Source organism: Rana temporaria, chromosome 1 (genome assembly GCF_905171775.1).
Source record: "Rana temporaria chromosome 1, aRanTem1.1, whole genome shotgun sequence".
NCBI classification, from domain to species: Eukaryota; Metazoa; Chordata; class Amphibia; order Anura; family Ranidae; genus Rana; species Rana temporaria.
In genome coordinates, this window is record NC_053489.1 from 80,660,455 (window position 1) to 80,684,487 (window position 24,033).

The 24,033-nt window shown below is 44.2% G+C and overlaps 1 protein-coding gene and 1 non-coding gene across 2 annotated transcripts in view; one reads left to right on the top strand and one right to left on the bottom strand.

The window, feature by feature from the left end:
* Positions 1 to 22,081, bottom strand: part of LOC120928604 (adenine nucleotide translocase lysine N-methyltransferase-like) — a 51,603-nt gene extending 29,522 nt beyond the window's left edge. Inside the window, exons 1-3 of the mRNA XM_040339649.1 lie at positions 21,937 to 22,081; positions 9,092 to 9,272; positions 5,652 to 5,756 (exon numbers count right to left, since the gene is read on the bottom strand). Coding sequence (XP_040195583.1) covers positions 5,652 to 5,756; positions 9,092 to 9,262 — 276 coding nt within the window. The 5' untranslated portion in view covers positions 9,263 to 9,272; positions 21,937 to 22,081. The remainder of the gene's footprint in view (positions 1 to 5,651; positions 5,757 to 9,091; positions 9,273 to 21,936) is intronic.
* Positions 16,884 to 17,042, top strand: LOC120925699. The gene has a single exon (XR_005746906.1). It is a non-coding gene; the product is annotated as a U1 spliceosomal RNA (small nuclear RNA).
* Positions 22,082 to 24,033: the final 1,952 nt, after the last annotated feature.

Here is a 24,033-nt window from a genome sequence, read left to right on the forward strand (position 1 = left end):
CATTAGTAAGACCTCATCTGGAATATGCAGTTCAGTTTTGGGCCCCAGTTCTCAAAAAGGATATCAGGGAACTGGAGAAAGTGCAGAGAAGGGCAACCAAACTGATAAGAGGCATGGAGGCGCTCAGCTATGAGGAAAGATTAGAGGAACTGAATTTATTCACTCTTGAGAAGAGGAGATTAAGGGGGGATATGATCAACATGTAGAAATATATAAGGGGTCCATATAGTGAACTTGGTGTTGAGTTATTCACTTTACGGTCAACACTGAGGACAAGGGGGCACTCTTTACGTCTAGAGGAAAAGAGATTTCATCTCCAAATATGGAAAGGTTTCTTCACAGTAAGAGCTGTGAAAATGTGGAATAGACTCCCTCCAGAGGTGGTTCTGGCCAGTTCAGTAGATTGCTTTAAGAAAGGTCTGGATACTTTCCTAAATGTACATAATATAACTGAGTACTAACATTTATAGGTAAAGTTGATCCAGGGAAAATTAGATTGCCTCTCGGGGGATCAGGAAGGATTTTTTTTCCACTGCTGTAGCAAATTGGAGCATGCTGGGGTTTTTCACCTTCCTCTGGATCAACTCTAGAAATGGGTATATTGGATTGTACGAATCGCATCCAGGGGCGTGATCAGGGCAGTACCAAGAGACTTGGTACCGCCCTGACCACGCCCCTGGATGCCATTCGTGCATACTAGGGAAGCGATTACCTCCATGGTTGTGCTGTGATTGCGTAATTCCCAGGGAGCTTTGGTTTAAGAGGATTCCAAGCATTTTGAGATATCTATTGCTGTGATTATACAATGCTTATATTCCAGCCTTGTCTGGTAAGAGTTTTCCCCTGCCTATCTCACAAGTGGTGGTGTTAGTAACAGAAGGATAGTATTGGTGTTGACCAGCAAGAACTACTTTCCTTTTCTTTAAAGGAGTTGTAAAGGAAAAACATTTTTTGCCTAAAATTAATGGGCCAGATTCAGATAGAGATACGACGATGTATCTCCTGATACGCCGTCGTATCTCTGAGTTCCGTCGTTCGGATCTATGCGCCTGATTCATAGAATCAGGTTCCGCATAGATCTCCCTAAGATCCGACAGGTGTAAGTGACTTACACCGTCGGATCTGAGGCTGCAATCTCACGCTGGCCGCTAGGTGGCGCTTCTGTTTGTATACGCGAGGAATATGCAAATGAGGAGTTACGCCGATTCAGAAACGAACGGCCGCCCGGCGTTTTTTTTACGTCGTTTGCATTCGGCTTTTTCCGGCGTATAGTTACCCCAGCTATATGCGGCGTATCCTATGTTAAGTATGGCCGTCGTTCCCGGGTTGAATTTTGAATTTTTTAAGTCGTTTGTGTAAGTCGTTCGTGAATATGGATGGACGTAATTTACGTTCACGTCGAAACCAATGACGTCCTAGCGACGTCATTTAGAGCAATGCAAGCTGGGAAATTTAGCGCATGCGCAGTTCATTCGGCGCGGGGACGCGCCTGATTTAAATTTTACACGCCCCCTAGCCGCGGAATTTTACAGGCTTTACAGGCAAGTGTTTTCTGAATAAAGCACTTGCCTCAAAAACTTGCGGCAGCGGATCGTAAATCAGATAGGTTACGCGGATCTAAAGATCCGCTAACCTATCTGAATCTAGCCCAATGTCTGCAAGTTAGACAGACAGAATAGTGTAATGATTCTGTTAAAAAAACAAGTAAATACCTATTAAATTCCTTCATCTATATCACCTCCAGCATTCTAGTTTCTGTTCTATCATTCACTTCCAGGTTTGCATCGCTCGTTCATGTAAGAACTACATTTCTCAGTATGAATTGCGGCACGCCCAGTAATTCACACCTCCTTGAGGTCTCTAACACGTAGAGAGCGTCCTGCCGCACAGATGTAGTTCCCAGGAGGGGGTGAGCACGGCACTGACACCGCAGTAAAGCCTCCCGTCACGGTTGTCAGTAAAATCAGACAAGCAGGAATTGAACAGAACAGAGAAGAAATAGAGCAACTTCTGAGCAAAAACGAACAATGAGGAAGTGAAAAGAGGAATGTCTGCAGGTAAAGGATGCTTATTATGAAAAAAGTTTTTTTCCTTTACAATCCCTTTAATCACAGACTATCTCTAGGAGTTTTTCTCTGAATACTTTGGACTTTTATATACCACATATCATTTAACTGTATTTAGGAGCGCTGCTTGAAATATATATTGTTTATAATATGTATTGTGTTTTCTATGTTTAAACCTGTCTACGGATAGGATATAGTAGCAGCTCCAGCTGTCACCAGCTATTTTGACTATAGAGGGAGGTGTATTGTAGATCCAAACACTTATCTCTATATACATATAGATTTTCTTTATATATATTTTTCTATATATATATATTGTTTTCTATATATATAATTTTTTCTATCTGCCTCCATAAGCGATGAGTTTTTAGGAAGGGCCGCTCATATTTCTGTTTATATTTCAGCAAAGGTATACTGTTGTTATATTGCATATTGTGGGGTTATCCTTACTATTCGCTTCACACCAAAATTGCGCCACAGCTGTGTCAAGGGGTTTGAGCCAAGTTAGTGGGGTTTAATTGCAGAGTACGGGCCCAATCAAATTCATCAGCTCCTTCGGGGGTAGGGCTACATAAAGAAAAACTTTTTTATTTTGGACAGAGTATAACCCTGCTGGAACCCTAGGGACTTATGCGTTGTCATCAAACGCCAGCCTTAGAGATAAGCATCAGAGTGTATAGACAGCATATGTCCCTCTGTATCGAGTTTACTGCAATACTTTGTTTTTCTGGTCCTTGAATGCCCCCAAAGGGTCACCCGTAGCACACGGTTCTTCTGACGCAGATAGACAACTGTGACCCTGTTTAATGATTTGATTAACATCTCAAGAGACCTAGAAGGCTTGTACATCTAATTGGACAGCATCCAACATGTTGGAAACTCCATTCTACATTGCTGTATCCATAAAACCTTATTGATATGTACTTGCCAATTGTTATCTTTTAACAATTTTTTATTTTCTCTTTAAATAAAAAAAATCTTACATATTATAGCTGATACTATCTCATCTAATTTTGCACCTTAACCACTTAAGACCCGGACCAAAATGCAGCTAAAGGACCTTGCCCCTTTTTGCGATTCGGGACTGCGTCACTTTAACTGACAATTGCGCCGTTGTGGGACGTGGCTCCCAAACAAAATTGGCGTCCTTTTTTTTCCACAAATAGAGCTTTCTTTTGGTGGTATTTGAGCACCTCTGCAGTTTTTATTTTTTGCGCTATAAACAAAAATAGAGCGACAATTTTCTTCAGCTCCGGGGACCGATCGCGGGACTCCAGCGGCGATCGGGTCCGTGAGTCCCGCGGTCCCGATCACGGAGCTTCAGACCGGGTCGCGGGCGCGCGCCCGCGACACACGGCTGAACACTAGTACAGGACGTACCTGTACATACATGTGCCCAGCCGTGCCATTCTGCCGATGTAAATGTGCAGGAGGCGGTCCTTAAGTGGTTAAATTAAAAAAAAACTTACATATTATAGCTGACACTATCTCATCTAATTTTGCACCTTAAAAATCCCAATGAACCTTCTTGTATCTATACAGCCCCTGTCAGTTTTTTTTTTTTTTATTGTGCCATTTGTGTCACAATAAAAAATGTGTTGGAGATTTTCTTTCACTTCCTGTCCCATAACCAAAACAGGACATGATGGGAAATCCCTCCAAAGTGAGGGAACCCCTATTTGTCACCAAGTTTACCAGAACTAGTGTTCACATTACTATTCTGGGATAAAGCCAAAATTCTGCATTTTCTTTCACTTTAGCTCTCAGTGATAATGGTCACCACAGGGTGAATATCCCTAACGTGGACAAAGACGGCAATTAAAACCTGATAGGGGTTTTAATCAATCTTCACTCTACCCAAAACAAAAAAAAACAGTTGTCACTGCAACAGAAAGTATGGTAAAATCTTTCACAAGGGACAATTGGCAAGCATGAATCCCTCAAGCAAGGGACACAGACAGCTATATTAACCACTTAAGCCCCGGACCAACATGCTGCTAAATGCCCAAAGGCGTTTTTACAATTCGGCACTGCGTCGCTTTAACAGACAATTGCACGCTCGTGCGACGTGGCTCCCAAATAAAATTGACGTCCTTTTATCCCCAAAAATAGAGCTTTCTTTTGGTGGTATTTGATCACCTATGCGGTTTTTATTTTTTGCGCTATAAACAAAAATAGAGCGACAATTTTGAAAAAAATGCAATATTTTTTACTTTTTGCTATAATAAATATCCCCCAAAAACATATATAAAAAAAAAATTTTCTTCAGTTTAGGCCGATACGTATTCTTCTACCTATTTTTGGTAAAAAAAATCGCAATAAGCGTTTATCTATTGGTTTGCGCAAAATTTATAGCGTTTACAAAATAGGGGATATTTTTATTGCATTTTTATTATTATTTTTTTTTTTTACTACTAATGGCGGCGATCAGCGATTTTTTTCGTGACTGCGACTCTATGGCGGACACTTCGGACAATTTTGACACATTTTTGGGACCATTGTCATTTTCACAGCAAAAAATGCATTTAAATTGCATTCTTTATTGTGAAAATGACAGTTGCAGTTTGGGAGTTAATCACAGGGGGCGCTGAACGTGTTAGGCTTCACCTAGTGTGTGTTTACAACAGCAGGGGGGTGTGGCTGTAGGTCTGACGTCATAGATTGTGTCTCCCCTATAAAGGGGATGACACGATCGATGCGCCGCCACAGTGAAGCACGGGGAAGCCGTGTTTACATACGGCTCTCCCCGTTCTTCAGCTCCGGGGAGCGATCGCGACAGAGTGGCTATAAACGAATAGCCGCGCCGTCGTCCCGGATCGCTCACCGAGGGAATACGCCCGCCGCACGCAGCGGGGGGGGGGGGGGGGTCCTTCTGCCTGTCCGTGCCATTTTGCGGACGTAAATAGTCGTGCGGCGGGCGTTAAGGGGTTGTAAAGGTAAAAATGTTTTTCCCTAAATAGCTTCCTTTACATCCTTTTCTTCTGTCTGTAACTCCACACAGTAATGTGAGTCTTTCTCAGAAGAAATAAGGACATTTAAAAGCAAACATGGAAGGATGGGATAAGTGAAAGAGGACTGCACTAAGGTAAAGGAAGCTATTTAGGGATTTTTTTAACCTTTACAACCCCTTTAAATCAATGTCACAGCCCGCTTTCATCAAGGTGATAAGGTGGACTGTGACTGGCTTGTCGCTGTCCTTTGTGTACATACTATACCTGCTTTTGTATTACCCTTTTTGCATGATGTAGGGGGATTAGTCATTTACTGAATGAAGATAAGTTTGTTTGCGCTGTCAGTTTTGCGCACATTAATTTTTTTTGCACTTGCTGATAATGTTCTTAACCTGAAAAATTAAAACAAATGCAGCCACCGCATGTAAGGACCAGAAAGCTGCAACACAAAATGTTTTTGTTTATGGTTTTAGATATTATTTAAATGTGCAATGCAGTGCAGCTTTATCTCTCTGCCCATTTTCAAGGAGACCGTTTAATCTCACAACTCCATCTTGCATCTCAGGCGGCTGTACCTATTCCACCAATGTGCAACACTATTACCTAATCCTATAGAACAAAAACCATACTTAACCAATCTCCCATCTCCTGATCCCAGGTCAACCAATCGGCCTTTCCGTCCTTGCAAAAGTTTCAGCACGTTAGCTGTCTGAGCTTTTCCAGAAGGTAGGTATGGAACCTGTGTAAAAAAAGCAGGCAAATTACAAAAATGATGAAGGGAGCCTGGTTACAAAGCATGGTGAAATGGCAAAGGTATTGAATTTATTCTTCTCCTCAGTGTTCACTAGGAAATCGGGGGGCTTCATTAACCAAAACTGCTATGTTTATCCTCATGACGTGTCACAGGAAGCACCCTCATGGCTAACAGAGGACAGATTTAGAAATAGACTTGAAAAACTCAACATTAATAAGTCACCAGCACTAGATGGCTTACACCCAAGGGTCCTTAAGGCACTCAGTCAACTAATTGTTAGACCATTGTTCCTAATTTTTACGAACAGTCTACTGACTGGAATGGTACCAGCTAATTGAAGAAAAGCCAATGTAACACCTTTTTTTTTTTTTTTTAAAAAGGGCCAAGATACATCCCTGGGAACTACAGACCAAATAACCTAACATCGATAGTATGCAAGCTCTTGGAGGGGATGGGGGGGTGATAAGGGACTATATATAAGAGTTTAGTAATGACAACGGTATCATCAGCATGGAGGCATGTTCTTGCCAAACCAATCGATTAACCTTCTATGAGGAGGTGAGCTGCCATCTACAGTAGATAAAGGAAGGCCGTAGACGTGATGTATCTGGATTTTGCAAAAGCATTTGATACAGTTCCCCATAAACGTTTACTGTACGAAGTAAGGTCCGTTGGCATGGGCCATAGGGTGAGTACATGGATTGAAAACTGGCTACAGGGGCGAGTTCAGAGGGTAGTGATAAATGGGGAATACTTGGAATGGTCCGTGTAGAAAGTGGGTTCCCCCAGGGTTTCTCTCCTGGGACCAATCCTATTTAATTAATTCATAAACGACCTGGAGCTCAATCTCTTTAATTGTGGATGATACTAAGCTAAGCAGGGCAATAACTTCTCCGCAGGATGTGGAAACCTTGCAAGAAGATCTGAACAAATTAACCACTTGCCGACATGGCTGCGCAAAGTAACGTATATTTACATCACTTTGAATTATATATTTGTTGGGGATATTTATTATAGCAAAAAGCAAAATTGTCGCTCTATTTTTGTTTATAGCGCAAAAAATAAAAACCGCAGAGGTGATCAAATACCACCAAAAGAAAGCTCTATTTGTGGTAAAAAAGGACGTCAATTTTGTTTGGGAGCCACGTCGCACGACCATGCAATTATCAGTTAAAGCAACGCAGTGCCGAATTGCAAAAAGTGTCTCGGTCATTTGACAGCCAAATCCTCTGGGGCTGAAGTGGTTAATGGGGTGGACTACTACATGGCAAATGAGGTTTAATGTAGATAAATGTAAATAATGCATTTGGGTGGCAAAAATATGAACGCAATCTACTCACTAGGGAGAGAACCTCTGGGGAATCTAGGATGGAAAATGACCTGGGGGTCCTAGTAGATGACAGGCTCATCAATCGCATGCAATGCCAAGCTGCTGCAAGCAAAGCAAACAGAATGTTGGCATGCATTAAAAAGGGGATTAACACCTGGAGTATGCTGTCCAGTTCTGTGCACCAGTTCCCAGGAAGGATGTGCAGGAACTGGAGAGAGTCCAGAGAAGGGCAACAAAACGAATAAATTGACTAGGGGACCTTAGATATGAGGAAAGGTTACGAGCACTGAACTTATTCTCTCTGGAAGAAAGGATATGATTTCAATGAACAAATATTGTACTGGTGGTGACCCCACAATAGGGATAAAACTTTTCTGCAAAAGGAAATTTAATAAGTAGTTATGCTAATAGTTTGTGTTTAGACTTGAATGCTCATGCAGCTTTTCTAATGAAGTCCATATACTGTCAGGGCCTTACCTCCCAGCCTCATCCATCCTGTTTCTGAGGAAACAACAGTGTTCCTCCATGTTGACGCGCCGCCGCGCTTCCTGCACGCATGCGCAACTGGGGTGGGCGCGTGCACAACGGGCGCACGATAGCGGGTTACTGACTGAACCTTGACCCGGCTTGTTGACTATCCGTATCTCTCTAATCCCTGACTCTGGCTTGTTTGACTACCCTTCTGATTGGACCCACCGTTGCCAGACCCACCTGCTTGCACCACGACTACGCTTCAGTTACCTGCATCTGAACCATCTGATTATCCGTTGTGACCCGGCTTGCCTGACCCTGCTGTTTCTTGCTTCCTATTTATCTGCTTGCTTCATCAGCTTGTTGCCATTGCAGTCGTATCACCTGTCAGGGTCGCTGACCCCCACTTCTGCCTCAGTGCCGTCTGCACCTCCCCGCCAGAGAGACTCAGCCACCTACATCTATTCATCACTGCATCGGCACTCCTACCCCTCTGTGCTCCGAGTCCGCTGTTCCCACTTCAGCGGCTCGTGAATCAGAGCCGTAAGAGAGGCCTCCTACAACCAGACTCTAAACATACCAGGTACGTAACATATACCTTTGGCTGTTTTCTCTGTTATTATTTGGATAAGCTGGCCATCTTCCACTAATAAGTTTATGGTTGCTTTTGCCTGTCCATCCTTCCTGCCCCAGTCCTCCGTCTTTCCATTTGTGGGTCTGTCTGTATTCAGCACTTGCCACAAGTCATCCTTGTTCAGAAACATTTCTAGTTTAATCTTCCACGGCTGATAATTGGCATTGTTAAGCTTTGCAATTGCATCTTTCATCTGCTTGCATACAGTATTCAAAGATTCGCTGTACTCACTGTCTTGCAGAATTCTCATTTTTTTTAGTGCCTGGGGTGCTGCTGGGTTTTCTGCTGCTTGTACTATCCTCTCCAATGCCTGGATGTGCCTGGACCCATAACCTATTATGCAAAGTACTGAAACATTCACTAGAAGCTTCTTGTATACAGTAGAACGGCTTTACTTGTATGGAGGATGTTAGAACATGTCTTACAGCATTAAAAACATGAAACAGGAAGAGAGCACAAACAAATGCATATAACATTGTGAAAGATGGTACTTCCTCTGATTACCTTACCATAGATAACACACTATAATACTGCAGCGCCACCTGCTGGATAGATAGTTATAATGCATATACACAGTTACAGTTTGTAAGCATATTGCTGCTGCTTTTCCAAAAGGAGCAGGGGTCAAAAGACACAGACAGGGTGGCTCGGGAGCAAGTCTGAAGCAGTGCCCCCATAGAAAGTGGCTTTCTATAGGGGCACTTGGTGGGGATGGGGAGCCAGGAGCGCAGGCAGGAGATCCCAGAAGAGGAGGATCGGGGCTACTCTGTGCAATGTCATTATACAGAGCAAGCAAGTATAAAGCACAAACAAAAAAAATTATAAAAAGCAATAAGCTTTACAATCACTTTAGGCAAATAGACCCATCAAGCAAACAGCACATACCTTTAGTTTCCAGGGAACTTTTCGAAAGCCTGGTACGACAAACATAGTCCATACTGCATACACTCCAGCCGTCATACCCATTGCAATCCATGACAATTTGGAGTTATCCTGGTCACTGAACACAAACTTAGTTGACTTGTGGAATAAAATGGTGTCAATATTATCTTCCATTTTATAAATACTGTCAAGGAGGGAAAAAAAAGAGAGAGAGAATACACTTAAACTGTATCCAGAAGAGGGAGAAAGGGATTACCACCCCCCAACCGCAAGTAAAGAGAAGGCCATAGAATTTCTGAATCGATCTTGTACACACTAGTCTATTTTCACTAAACTTATCTTCAGTAAAGATGAACTAACCACTTAAGCTAGCTATACACAAAGATTTCTCAAATCCATGTAGCGCTACCCCCTCAGGAGCCGCTGGTTGTTTTCGGGATCGGCATATTAGGTTACCTCTTACCGTTGTCTAGGGGTGAAGTCGATGAGTAGATCAGTAAGCAAATGTCCAGTCAGCAAATAAAGGTTTTCTGAATGCTTTACCCCTCGGCCCAACACAACCAACATCAACAAGAGGGAAAGAGAAGGTTGATGAGGTAAAGGAACTTTGCAGTATCAGGCCCCTGGACGAGAAGAAAGCAGTCCTGCTTTCAGAGTTAACACAGTTCGTCGCCACTCCAGCCAGAGTGGGCGAAGTGCCTCCGGACAGACTCCTGCCACGAGCCTGGCAGCCGAAGCGCCACTTTAAGGTTGCTGGGAGGAACAGGTTTCTGCCACAGACCTGGCTCTAGGGACCTCTGCCACAGGCCTATTACTTGAATGAGCTAAATGGATTGAGCGAATCCTCTCAGTAAATTAGATTAGGGTCACCGGGTGACAGTTGAAGTGTACCTGTCAATGTCCCGATCACCAGATCCCTGATGGTTCATTCGAACCCCTCAGATAACCTGCCTCCGAGTTTTCCTTGAGCCGATCCCCCACCGCACAGCATATAGCTTGGGATCTCTTCAATAGAGCCGGGGACCCAGTAAGTCATTGGGGCCCCTTTCAGCAGCATGGAGCTCAGCGTAGCATGCGACCCCGGCCTGGTAGGCCATATCGACAGGGTCCGTTGGATGCGCACACCCTAAGGGTGGGTGCCGCACCTGGAACCTGCGAAGAACCAAGAAAAATGGCGTCTGCCACAGATATACTCTCCGCCAGCATGCCCCGCGAGTGAATACTCTTCTTATTGGCTGCTGGGGAAAAGCGGCTCTGCCAGAACCCCTCTAGCGCCAACTGTCGCCCAGGGGTGGAATCGGCACCCCTGGAGAGCAGACTGACCTACAGGACAGTTCAGGAATGACAGCAACCAAATTTAACAAATTATGAATGGGAGCAAAATAACTCTCCCAATCCCCACTAACTTTAACGTAGTGCCCATACTAAAAGTAAGGGGGCGTTACATATAATTTCTCCAGTCTGTGCAAAACTGCATGTATGGGCAGATCTCTTGCTGCTGGCAATTGTTTTCTAACAGCTGACACCAACAGATGTTAGAATACTTGAACAGTACTACAGCTGATTGGCTGAAGTCACTATTAATCAACTTTTTTTTTATCTGGCTTCATCAATTTCTTAATTTAAGTTTTTCAATGCATTTAGTGTAGTTTTTAAGGCATTTAGGGGTTCGAAGTAGATGTAAATGCACTGTCTGCAAGAGGTGCACATTCTTGTTTAATTTAAGGTCCATACAGGGCCGTCTTTAACGCAGGACAAATGAGGCACCTGCCCTGGGCCCAATCTTGGTTGGGGGGGCCATAGCAGCTGCTGCTTGAGCCCCGCTACCTGCAAATTAGGGCCCCAATGATGGCATTGCAGAGCACACGGAGGACACAAGAGGCTGTATTTCCGAGCCAGCCAATCAGAGGGGGTGAGCTCCACTGACTTTCTGACCCCGCCCCATGCAGCCTGTATGCTCTGAACAGAGCGGCTGTAGGGAGAGCAATGATTGGAGTGGGAGCCCTGCCCCCAGACCTCTGTATTCATGAGGCGGTATAGAAAAGGTGAGGCCGGGAGCTCCACTGATACCCTAACTCCACCCTATGTAGCCTGTATGCTCAGGAGGGAGCAGCTGAAGTATGAGCAGAGATCAGAGTGGGAGCCCGCCCCCGAATGGCTTGCCAGGTATGTCCTTACACCCATAGAAAACCTGACTGCTATCCTGAAACCCTGAGCTGTGTCAATTAACTGTAAAGGTGTGCATTGCTGAAAGTTTTCTGGTCATCTCCTGTAGTATGTCTGCAGTCATAGATTGTCTCCTGTAGTATGTCCACAGTCTCTGACAGTCTATTGCAATATGGCCACAGTCTCTGACAGTCTCTTGCAGTAAGTCTGTAGTCTCTGACCCTCTCCTGTAGTATATCTGCAATCTCCGACCCTCTTCTGTACTATATCTGCAATCTCAGTGGTAATGATGTGCAGTAACCTGTAGCAACCAATCGGTGAACAGTAGTGATCTGCTGTAACCTCTGGCAACCAATTTCAATGCATGATCTGCTGCAGTAAACTGATTCTGAGTCTACCTGCTTTTTTTTTTTTTTGTCTCAGAATGAAGGGGAGGGGGCCCAAGAAAGTGTTTGCCCAGGTCCCAATCAATATTAAAAGACGGCCCTGGGTGCATAGCTGTAGGCCATGTTGGTCTCCCCTTAAAGCAGAACTTCACTCCTAAGTGCAGCTCTTCCTCCACCTCCCTCTTCTCTTTTACATTTGGCACACCATTTTCTTTTTGGGGGAGATGAAAAATATATAAAAAAAAACACACTGTAAACACACTAAAAATACGCACAAACTTGCATACAGGAATGCACAGTGAACGCAGAGATTGAGGTGTAAATGAGCCCCTGGAAAAGTTTAATCCAGGAGTGCCAATGTACATGAAGCCTTCAAGCGGTATTTGATCCTAATCCAAATATGTAATATGTTGCAGCTTATCAATCATTAGATGTGACTACTTTACATTTTTTTGGGGGGGGGGGCTTTTTTCCCCCCTCTGTTTTTACCTGGTTATCTGCCCAATAACACACCTCCTGTATTACAGTGCCTCCACTCTAGGTGAAGGAGCACAGGGGGCACCTTTGGACAGCAGCATTGTTAGTCTGGGGGGAGGGGAGTGTTAGGCCCCTTTCACACGTGTGGATCCCGGGAGGGATCAGTTTTTGGACATCCGCTTGCTCAGCGGGGATCACTCTGTTGATCCCAGTTCAGCTGGTGAATGACTAGTCTGTCTCTGCACACTGTGTAGAGATGGACCAGTCAGATCTCCACTCTCCTCTATGGGGGATCGGATGAAAACTGTCCCTTTTCATTTGATCTCATCTGCCATATGGATGCAAAATAGGGTTTGCATCCGTCACACGTTAGCGGAGAGGATCGGATCAGGGCTGATCGGATGTCGGCGGACATGTCACCGCTGACATACGACGCTCCATAGAGGTACATGGAGTGCCCATTCAGATCCGCCTGAAAAAACTGACAGGCGGATCTGAATGGTCCGCACGTGTGAAAGGGGCCTAAGATGTACCAGTAGATTTAGATACACTAAAAGCTTGAAGCTAAACTCCAGATAACACTTTATAAGCAGTTACAGCAGTTTTGTTCATTTTGAAAAAAAAGGCTTTACATGAATAAATAAAAAGCTGATCATTGGAAGCATCCCTGTCAGTCATAAATGGTTTCTCTATTCCTGTAACTGTAACATCTGTAGAAATGGAAAGAGGTAGCCTGGCCGCCACACACCTCACCCGACACAAGTGGTAAGCAGGCAGATGCAAATAAAAGCAGCCTTGGCTCAATTCATCCAGACCATGTCTACAACATGTTTCGCCCCACCCATTATTGAGATGAGGGTCTGTTGGTGGCAAAGAAATAAATAAAATCATTAGCCGCCTAAATATTAATGTAGGTAAACCAGCAAATTATGCCATTGTCTTACAATTTTTTTTTTATTCTTTGCATTTTAAAAAATAAAAAAAAAGCTTTGCCTATAGTTCTACCACTTGCCGACCGGGCTATAGACAAATGCCGGCTATAGCGCTGCCGGCTAATTCTGGGAGAGCATAAAATGATGTCCTCCATGAACGAGCTTCTTGCGCTCCCCCTGGGGCGCGCATCTGGCAGTGTCTGTAACAGCCTGGTTCTCGGGATCCGGCGCGTCACATATCGGGGTAAAAGGCCATTTGTCAGGCCTTTGGCCTACAAGGAAATACAGTAATATCGTCTGGACTTGTAATTCAAATATTGTCCACTAGATGTCACTCTTAACAAAGGACTGTTGATGGGCAATGTTCTAAGGTAATGTACATTTCCTGTCGTGTTACTGAAAACTGTCTTCACTTCCTATCACAACTCTTTCATATTTTTCCACTGGACAGTCCACATGGAGTCAGCTAAGCCTGCACCACATGTTTCCTAAGTCTTGATCCTCCTGGGACAGCATCGCTGGTATGATAATGACTGTTTATGCCTAGTAGACATTTGTTTGTGTTCATATAATTCTTATATGTTAATTTATTTGTTTCACCATTATTCATACGCATCTTATATGGCCACCATCTGTTCATCGTAATAAAGATCCAAAGTTACAGACAGTGGCCCAGATTCTCAAAGGACTTACGAAGGCGTAGCGCCATGTACGCCGTCGTAAGTCAGAATGAGAGCCGTCGTATCTATGCGGCTGATTCTTAGAATCAGTTACGCATAAATTCGGCTAAGATACGAGCGGCGCAAGTCTCTTACACCGCCGTATCTTAGGGTGCATATTTACGCTGGCCGCTAGGTTAGGGTGACCAGACATCCCCAGTTTCAGGGGACAGTCCCCTGATTGAGGACACTGTCCCCGGGCCAAGTCTGTCCCTGGTTTTGTCCCCAGATTGGATTTAATAGGGGGCAGGGGCAATTTCAAAGACAGTCAGTGCAGAATTAAAATAAAAAAAATAGAATTACACCCCCCAGCTCCGCCGTGCCTACTAGCATAGGGGGGTTGTATTTTTCCCATTTTCTGTGCCCCTTTCTGATGATCATGTGCTGGTCGGAGCGGAGGGAATATTTCTTCAGTTTCGAGCGCATGCCCATTCAGCTCCGCTCACATGTTCCTCCGGCTTGGCTCAAATCTTGGCCAGCCACCTGCCTATCTCCTTGCCTTCCCTGGCGGAGTGATCTTCCTCCGCTCCCCATCCAGTAGTAGCCGGGCCAAAGAGTAAGACGTGAGAGGCTGTGAGGTGGGCGGCGACGGGCAGAGAGTCGCTGATTGTTGCCATTACTAGTAAAGAAAAAATATGTCCCCGGATTTAATTTTAAAAATCTGGTCACCTTACGCTAGGTGGCGCTTCCGTAGATTTCCGCGTCGAATATGCTAATGAGCTAGATACGCCGATTCACTAACGTATGTGCGCCCGGCGTAGCAAGATACGTCGTTTACGTAAGACATATGCCGGCGTTAAGTTACCCCTCATAAAGCAGGGGTAAGTCATGTAAGGTATGGACGTCGGAAACGTCGGAACAGCGTCGTGTTTTGCGTCGTTTGCGTAAGTCGTCCGTGAATGGGGCTGGACGTAAGTTACGTTCACGTCGACTAGGCATTGAGCGGGCGTAATTTAATTAAAAAAATTGACGTTAAACTGAGCATGCGCCGTTCGAAAAAAGCATCATTTACGTGGGGTCATGATTAGTTTACATAAAACACGCCCCCCTGTTCCTCATTTGATTTAGACGCGCTTACGCCGGCACATTTACGCTACGCCACCGTAACTTTAGACGCAAGTGCTTTGTGAATACAGCACTTGCCTCTCTAAGTTGCGGCAGCATAGCGTAACTACGATACGCTACACCTGCCTTCATTTACGCCGCTGACTGTGAATCTGGCCCAGTCTGGTTATTTAGGATGATCCAAATCGGAATATAATAGTGCAAAAATCCAAAGGGTGATATCCAGAAGGAACCTCTACCAAATAGCAGGAATGGCCTCTCACCTTACAACTTCGACCTGCAATAGGTCACAAAGCATAATCAGAGAACCACCTGTTCTCAGAGGACAGCAAGCAATGCAGCAGTAGAACCACAATATCAGTCAGACTCAGGATCAGGACATGGCAATCAGGGCATAAAAAACAAAGGAGAGGAAATCTAGTGCTCTCTGAAGCCAAAATACATTTATTTAAGAATAAAAAACGAATACACTCACTGTATAAGCACTCTCAAACGAGTGCAGCAAAACAGCATAAAACATCCATAAGAGCATGGGTTTCAGTCTAGGTCGGCGATCGCGGTTGACGTCACATGTGGCCCCTTCCCCTCGTACGACGTTACGTCCCTATGAGCGGGACTTCATCAGCGTGGGGTGAAAAAAGGCAGCATGATGAAGTCCCGCTCATAGGGACGTAACGTCGTACGAGGGGAAGGGGCCACATGTGACGTCAACCGCGATCGCCGACCTAGACTGAAACCCATGCTCTTATGGATGTTTTATGCTGTTTTGCTGCACTCGTTTGAGAGTGCTTATACAGTGAGTGTATTCATTTTTTATTCTTAAATAAATGTATTTTGGCTTCAGAGAGCACTAGATTTCCTCTCCTTTGTTTTTTATGCCCTGATTGCCATGTCCTGATCCTGAGTCTGACTGATATCGTGGTTCTACTGCTGCATTGCTTGCTGTCCTCTGAGAACAGGTGGTTCTCTGATTATGCTTTGTGACCTATTGCAGGTCGAAGTTGTAAGGTGAGAGGCCATTCCTGCTATTTGGTGGAGGTTCCTTCTGGATATCACCCTTTGGATTTTTGCACTATTATATTCCGATTTGGATCATCTTTTTGCACTTGAGCACTTTATATGGACTTTATTATATAATTTTTAATTATATATCATATATCATATGTTTTAACTTTCTGTATGTATAGTTTAAAATTGTTTGTTTTGCGCTGCACTATTATTATTAGATGTCAATGTGAGGTGTTTTATTTGAATTTACCTTAGTGCTGGCTTGCATTTTTTAGTTTATATTTACATTCCAGCGCTGAATAATTTTTCTTTATTGGTTATTTAGGATGCAAGGTTTAAGCTGTGTGTTGAGCTACATACACGCCAGGGGCAAACGTGTAGCGAGAACAGAAAACCAATCCCAGCGACACTTTACCACGTGATCGCTCCGTCCAATGACTGAGCGATCACTCAACAAACCGGCGTTGTTTCTGGTTCTCTCACCAATCGCGAGGAGAGGTATGAGGTTTCTTGTGTTTTTTTGTTTTGTAATTCCAAGTGCCCAGCAGTGCTCTACAGTGCCCACCAGTGCCACTTCTGTGCCACATCAGTGCCTCATCAATGCCCAGCAGTTGCCTACAGTGCCACATCAGTAAGTGCTCATCAGTGCCACCATGTCAGTGGATCCTCACCAGCGCCCATCAGTGCTGTAAAAACTGTGTAAAAAATGTGTTTTCATTTTCTTACCACATTTTCCAAAAACGTGTGAAAAAAATGACACGTTCAAAAGACTCACGTGTCTCATAAATTATACGTTGGGGTGTTTGCTTTCCAAAATAGGGGCTATTTTGTGGGCGTTTCCATTGTTCTGGTGCTCCGGGGCCTTCAAAAGTGTGATAGGTGTGTAATTTGTGCTTTTAGCATGCGTGGCGGTGCTCCCTGCATGTTGGGTCTCTGTATGTGGCCAGGCTGGGAAAAAGTCTCACGTGGTATCGCCATACTCAGGAGTAGTAGTAGAATGTGTTTTGGGGTGTAGTTGCAAGTACCAATATAACCTGTTAATATACTTACCTGGCAGGGGAGACACCATGATCATGAAGGCGGTTCTCCCAGGGCGAGGCACGGCTATTGCACACTCTAGGCCGTGCTGATCGTGGTTGTCTTCCCTGCCGCTTCTCGGCTTTTTGGCTGGGACTGGGTGTGGTATCTGTCCTTATCAGTTGTCAGCGGAGCGCTGAAGCACCTCCTACATGGGGAGGGTGGATGCAATCCAATGACGTCATTGCACCTGGAAGGATGGTTTCAGCAGGGACTTACGCTGTGCTGCCCGACAGAATACTGGGGGCCGGCCCATGGTTGAGTCTGAGCCATCTGGAAGGGTGCTCCTGGTGAGGATGGGTGCTGCGCTTGGTCTTGGTCTTTTTGCCGAGTTCTAGTCTGGCTTTCTGGCTGGCTGGTGTAAGTGCTATCTCTGTCAGCGATCCGGTAGGAGGAGCTCGTAATGCCCTGGGGTACGACGGGGTAGGACCGTGCAAATCCGCTGGGTTGGTTGGCAGGGGTGGAGGGCTGCACTGGCCGGTCGGGGGGTCGGATATGGAACGAAAAGCCTATGGTGCATGTGCCCCTGGAGTGGCAGTCCAGGGGTATCTGAAGATCACTGTGTGTGAGGGACACATTGATTTAAGATACCACGGTCACTGCACCAGATACACGCTTTTTTTAGCACCTGCCTCCTGGGCCGGACCTTTTGGCTAGGACCGGAGGAATTTTTTATTCCTGGCCGGAGGGCCTGGTCATTGTTTCACCACAATGGCCACTTCTTTCACTCTCCTCTCCACTATCCCTTCCCCCACTTAATTTTATTTAAGCCTGTGTTTGTCACTTTTTTGTCTTTTTTTGTTGTGCACGTTTTGTCACTGTGTGATTAGTAGGGTGCGGGTCCTCGGGCCAGCCCTGAACGTCTTGGGAGTGGGTGGACATGGCCTTCTGGCTTAGTTCGCCTGCTCTCATGGGGTCTCCCTTCGGGGGAGCCCCACCTAATACTGGGAGGGTTCTGTTTCGGCAGTCCCTCCGAGGAAGTTGGGTCCGTGTCGGCTTCGGTTGCTCGGACCACAGTACCTCAGTCCCCGTCTGGAGCCTAACGCCCCGGGGGATCAGGGTTTGGGTCCCTCTTCACAGGAGGACCACTTGACGTTGCACCCGTCTGCACGTTTTTGTGAACACTCTTTATGTGTGTGCACATTTTTTCTGCACCGGGTGGAGTTTTTTGGGTGTGTTCACACGCCATAGGCTTTTCAAAAAAAATAAATAAAAAAAAAAATAACCTGTTAATATAAAACATTTAGCAAAAAGTTGTGGGAAAAAAATTACAACATGAAAAAAACTCACCATGCCTCTTACTAAATACCTTGGAATGTCTACTTCATGGTCATTTAACCACTTAAGCCCCGGACCATTTTGTTGCTAAATGCCCAGAACAGGTTTTGCTATTCGGCACTGCGTCGCTTTAACAGACAATTGCGCAGTCGTGCGACGTGGCTCCCAAACAAAATTGGCGTCCTTTTTTCCCCACAAATAGAGCTTTCTTTTGGTGGTATTTAATCACCTCTGCGGTTTAAATTTTTTGCGCTATAAACAAAAATAGAGCGACAATTTTGAAAAAAATGCAATATTTTTTACTTTTTGCTATAATAAATATCCCCCAAAAACATATATAATATAATAATGCATTTAAATTGCATTGTTTATTGTGAAAATGACAGTTGCAGTTTGGGAGTTAACCACAGGGGGCGCTGTAGGAGTTAGGGTTCACCTAGTGTGTGTTTACAACTGTAGGGGGGTGTGGCTGTAGGACTGACATCATCGATCGAGTCTCCCTATAAAAGGGATCACTCGATCGATGCAGCCGCCACAGTGAAGCACGGGGAAGCCGTGTTTACATACGGCTCTCCCCGTTCTTCAGCTCCGGGGAGCGATCGCGACGGAGCGGCTATAAACGAATAGCCGCGCCGTCTTCCAGGATTGCTCCCCGCGGGTATCTGACCGCCGCATGTAGCGGGGGGGGTCCCGATCGGACCCCCGACCTGCAGAAAGGCAGGGACGTACATGTACGCCCATATGCCTGTACGTGCTATTCTGTGGACGTACATATACATGCGGCGGTCGGCAAGTGGTTAAGGGGTGTTTGTACTTTCCTGGCTTGTTAGTGTCTCAAGAAATTAGATTGGCCGTCAGTACATCAGTGTGATCAATTTTCAGTGATTGGCACCATAGCGTGTAGACTCTATGGGTAGATCCACGTACCTGGGCGCATTAATACGCTGGGCGCAGCGTATCTAAGATACACTACGCCGCCGCAACGTAGTGTATCTCTGGCGGCGTAAGGGCGCGGAATTCAAATGGATGTAATGGGGGCGTGTTTTATGTTAATACGTCGTGACCCGACGTAAACTAAGTTTTTTTTTTTTTAACTGCGCATGCGCCGTCCGTGGGGGTATCCCAGTGCGCATGCTCAAAATTAACCCGGAACAAGCCAATGCTTACGACGGTGATGTCATTCTACGCAAATCCCTATTCGCGAACGACTTACGCAAACAACGTAAAAATTTCAAAATTGTACGCGGGAACGACGGCCATACTTAACATTGAGTACGCCTCATAACAGCACCTATACGCCGGAAAAAGCCGAACGAAAACGACGTAAAAAAATGCGCCGGCCGGACGTACGTTCGTGGATCGCCGTAAATAGCTAATTTGCATACTCAACGCGGAAAGTGGCCGCCGAAAAATTGAATCTAAGATCCGACGGCGTACTAAGACGTACGCCTGTCGGATCGATCCCAGATGCCGTCGTATCTTGTTTTGTGGATACAAAACAAAGATACGACGCAGGAAATTTAAAATTATTTTGTGGATATGCCCCTATAACTTACACACAGACCAAATAATATAGACTGATTTTGGTTATTTTTACCAGAGATATGTAGCTTTATAAATTTTGGCCAAAATTTATGAATAAAAATAACAAATTTGCTATTTTTATTAACAGAAACAAAGAAAAATATATATATATATATATTTTAACGTCTTTTTATTTTATTTATACCACAAAAAATTAAAAACCCAGTGGTGATTAAATACCACCAAAAGAAAGCTCTATTTCTAATTTAAAAAATGTCATATGGGGACAGTGTTGCATGACTGAGTAATTATCATTGAAAGAGTGACAGCACTGAAAGCTGAAAATTGTCCTGGGCAGGAAGGCTCCATTTACAACGATGCGTTTTTTCATGCTTTTTGCCTTTTGCAGAAATGCAGGATATTTTTTAACATATTTTTTAACATGGATTCCTATGGAACATGTTCACATCAATGCATTTTTGTGCCTCCGTTTTTGGAAAGGGTCGGGGACTTTTTTAAATGCAAAACTGCTTTTTTTGGTTCAATGGACTTCAATGGAGGAGCTGCAAAAAAGCATGTAGAGTTTTTTACCATGTTTTTACCGCGATTTGTGTTTAAAACTGCCCAATAAAAAACAAAAAAATGCACAAAGCACAACAAAAAGCACTGCACAAACTCTTAAAATTTATGAAGAAAAATAACGAAACTAATTTGCTAATTTTTTTAATTTTGCATAGATGTGAACCGAGCCTAATGCGGCGTACACACGACGGGATGTAAAAAATGTCTTTTTTTTTTTATGTCGTTAAAAAAGATTGTGTGTGGGCTCCAGAGCATTTTTCACAACGTAAAAAATGGGCATTAAAAATGTAGAACATGCTCTAAATTTTCACGTCGTTTTTTAACGTTGTCGTTTTTAACGTCGTCAAAAATGGTCTGGTGTGGGCTTTAACGACATGAAAAAAACGCCCATGCTCAGAAGCAAGTTATGAGACGGGAGTGCTCGTTTTGGTAAAACTAGTGTTCGTAATGGAGATAACACATTCATCACGATGTAACAGACTAAAAAAAGCGCGAATCGTCTCTCAAAAACTTTTACTAACACAAAATCAGCAAAAGCAGCCCCAAGGGTGGCGCTATCCGATTGGAACTTCCCCTTTATAGTGCCGTTGTACGTGTTGTATGTCACCGCGCTTTGCTAGAGCATTTTTTTTCACGATCGTGTGTAGGCAAGGCCGGCTTAACAATAATAGGGTTGAAAAAACATTGTTTTTTCTAGACCATTAAAAATGGTTGTGTGTAAGGCTGCATTCAAACTTCAACGTTTTGAATCGCAAGCAGATTTGCCGTGAATCTGCCCACGATCTGAATGCGATGATGTGTGAATGACAAATCACGAGACTCACATTTGAGATGTCATTTATTTAAATGACACCTCAAATCGTGGCACAAGTCTGCAATCATTGCAACAAGCATTGCGGGAAGCATGTCACCCAATAAAAGTTCAGGAGCTACTTTTGGGCGACATGCTTCCCGCGATGCATGTTGCAGCACGATAACCCGTGTCATTCAAATCAATGGCATCTCAAATGTGAGTCCTGCGATTTGCAATTCACGCATCAGCGCTTTCAAATCATGGCCAGATTCGCAGCAAATCTGCCCGCAATGCCCAATGGGTAAGTGGTTAAGTAGTGAGGATGGTGAATGTTACATAATAAAGAACCTGTGTGGTCAACCACGAATGACAAAAAAAGTCCAAGGTTCACAGAAGGAAAAACAACGACCCCATACAATGTCTCTCATGCCAACCATAATATTCCATACACAAACATTGGGAGAATTACAGTGCGAGATGGGGGTCAAATCTATCACAATCTAAGCAAGCTGATAGATTAACCTATAAAGACATAATAAACTGGGATGAGTGTATTTACAGGATTCACTAAAGTGAAAATATGGTCTCCAACAATGCCACGAATGTGACATAATCCACAGGAACAAGTGACCTACATGTGTGCTACATCTGCACAACAACTTACTGGTCAGATCACCAGGTAAAAATAAAGGAAAGAAAGCTTAAAAAAGAAAACCAATGCAGCCACCATATCCAATAACTGGTAAGCTGCAATACAATAAACGTTTGCTTTTGGGTTTAATACTACTTTAAACACGCTGCAATAACAGAAGACGAGGCAGTGTCATAGAGATAAAAGTACCTCTGACAAATGTTACTCCTCAGTTCAAACTGCTATTCACAAGAGCCCCCCTCTGCTCTTCGTAATCTCTCTGTCCACTATCCAAGCGTTGCTCCCAGTTCAGCCTTTTTCCAGGCCTCACGCTGACACCCGTCCTCCACTCCCTCCCTGCAGACACGCACGCACGCATGGATTTTTCTCTTAACCATTTCCTCTCTGGAGCAATTGTTCCTTTTCCTTATTTTTTACACACACATTAAAATCTGCATCTTTGGCTATAAAATGACATAAAACCCATACCTCCCAACTGTCCCTGTTCTGATCTATAGAGATGTATATAAAATGCACCTTTTATCTATCAAAAAGTGTTTCCCAGTGCTAAACCTTTCATCTGATTTCTAAATTGCTGCATTTGTAAATTCCAAAAGCCAATATAAAGAAATAGTAGTGGTAAAAAAAGCACTTGTGGATTTAACCAATCTTATTTTTTTGTACAATTCTCCTTTAAGGGTGGTGGCAAGGGGTGTGTCTTATGCCTACATACTTTTGCTGATAGGTGTCCCTCATTCCCATCTCAGAAAGTTGGGAGGTATGAAAACCCCCAGAACATAATATATTTCTGAACGTAGAGGCTCTGTAGAATAAAAAGATGGTAGTTGCAAGTTTTTGTCTTGTACAATATTCACGCAAATGTTTATCGGATCTAAAATTCCAGTATTTCCTTCAGTAGGTGACACTTTAAATGCCTTTACAGCTCATCAGTTGTTAACTGTAAATGAGGGATTTAGAATTGCTACTCTCACTGATGTGCACCCAATAAGTGTTGAGCAATCGCTGCTAAGCATGTGTTTAACATTCATGTGTGTGACCAGGATGAAGGGGTGCTTTTATTTATTTTTCATTATATTTTACATTTCTTTTAAAAAGTTCACTTAATTTTTTGCTGTCATCAAGGGGGTAATAAGCTCCTTTATGTGGTAGCATTGGGCAGGTGACAAGTACTCTTTATGGGGACATAAAGGATCTATTAGACCCCTAATGTCTACCATGTCTTCTGCTCAAGCCGTTAAAGCACAGACAGTAGGATGGCACTCAAGGGCTTGTTCATGCGATCGGCCAGGGGTAATAGTTGAATTGTGGTTTCACTGCCCCCCTGACTGCCCATCTGAACACTCTCATGCAGCCACTCAAGACTGTACACATTAATCACAATAAGTCTGGTGCTGTGGGACCAGAACACAGGTTCCCTTGATGACAATGTATGGTGCCTTGTGGGAGACCAAGAAGCAGCTGTGCTAAGCTTCCACACCAGGAGCGGTGTCGGAAATGAAACAAAAACAACACTCTGGTTGTGGCTATGATGCTGTGCTTTACGGGCATTTTAAATGTAGAAATGTGGACTACAATTGCAATGTACAGTGATCCTCAAGTATTTCTATGAATCGCATGTCCCTTTAGTGCCCACTGTTACCAACTGACATCATATTTGTGAGCCAATCTAAAGGCATTGTGGGACGAGAAGTTCCTCAGACTGGTAATTGCTTCACATGAATATGCACCTAGACTACATATCCCAGGGATCTTTGCTACCACCAGGGTAATTGCTGGGAGGAGCTATAAAATTAGCCAGAGACCCGGGCTATGCTCTCTTCCTTCTGGGCCTGATGGGAGATGGATGCATGGAGAGAGAGATTGCGGCCTACCACGTGGTATACGACATTCTAAACCGAATGAGAAGGGCATAGCACTGCTAGCTGTTCATCAGACATCCCTCCAGCACCACCTCAGTCACTCGACAACCTGTGTTTCAAGCTTTGCATCTGGAAATCGATACAGCGGATCTGCTGCACGAGCGTCGCTACATGAGCTGCTGTCCAGAGGGCACCGAATCGGCCTGGTTGTTAGTGAGAGGGCAACTGCCCACCCTTTCAAATCTTTTCCTATGGTTTCACTGAGACACTGTGCACAGACATCTTTACCTTGGAAATACTTTGCTGAACACTGTCCATAGACATCTCTAGCTTATACCATTTCAATAAATCCCATTGCTTGCAACTACACCTGTTTTGATATAGTTAATGAGCTCTGACTCCCAGTGATGACCATCCGATCTGCAAC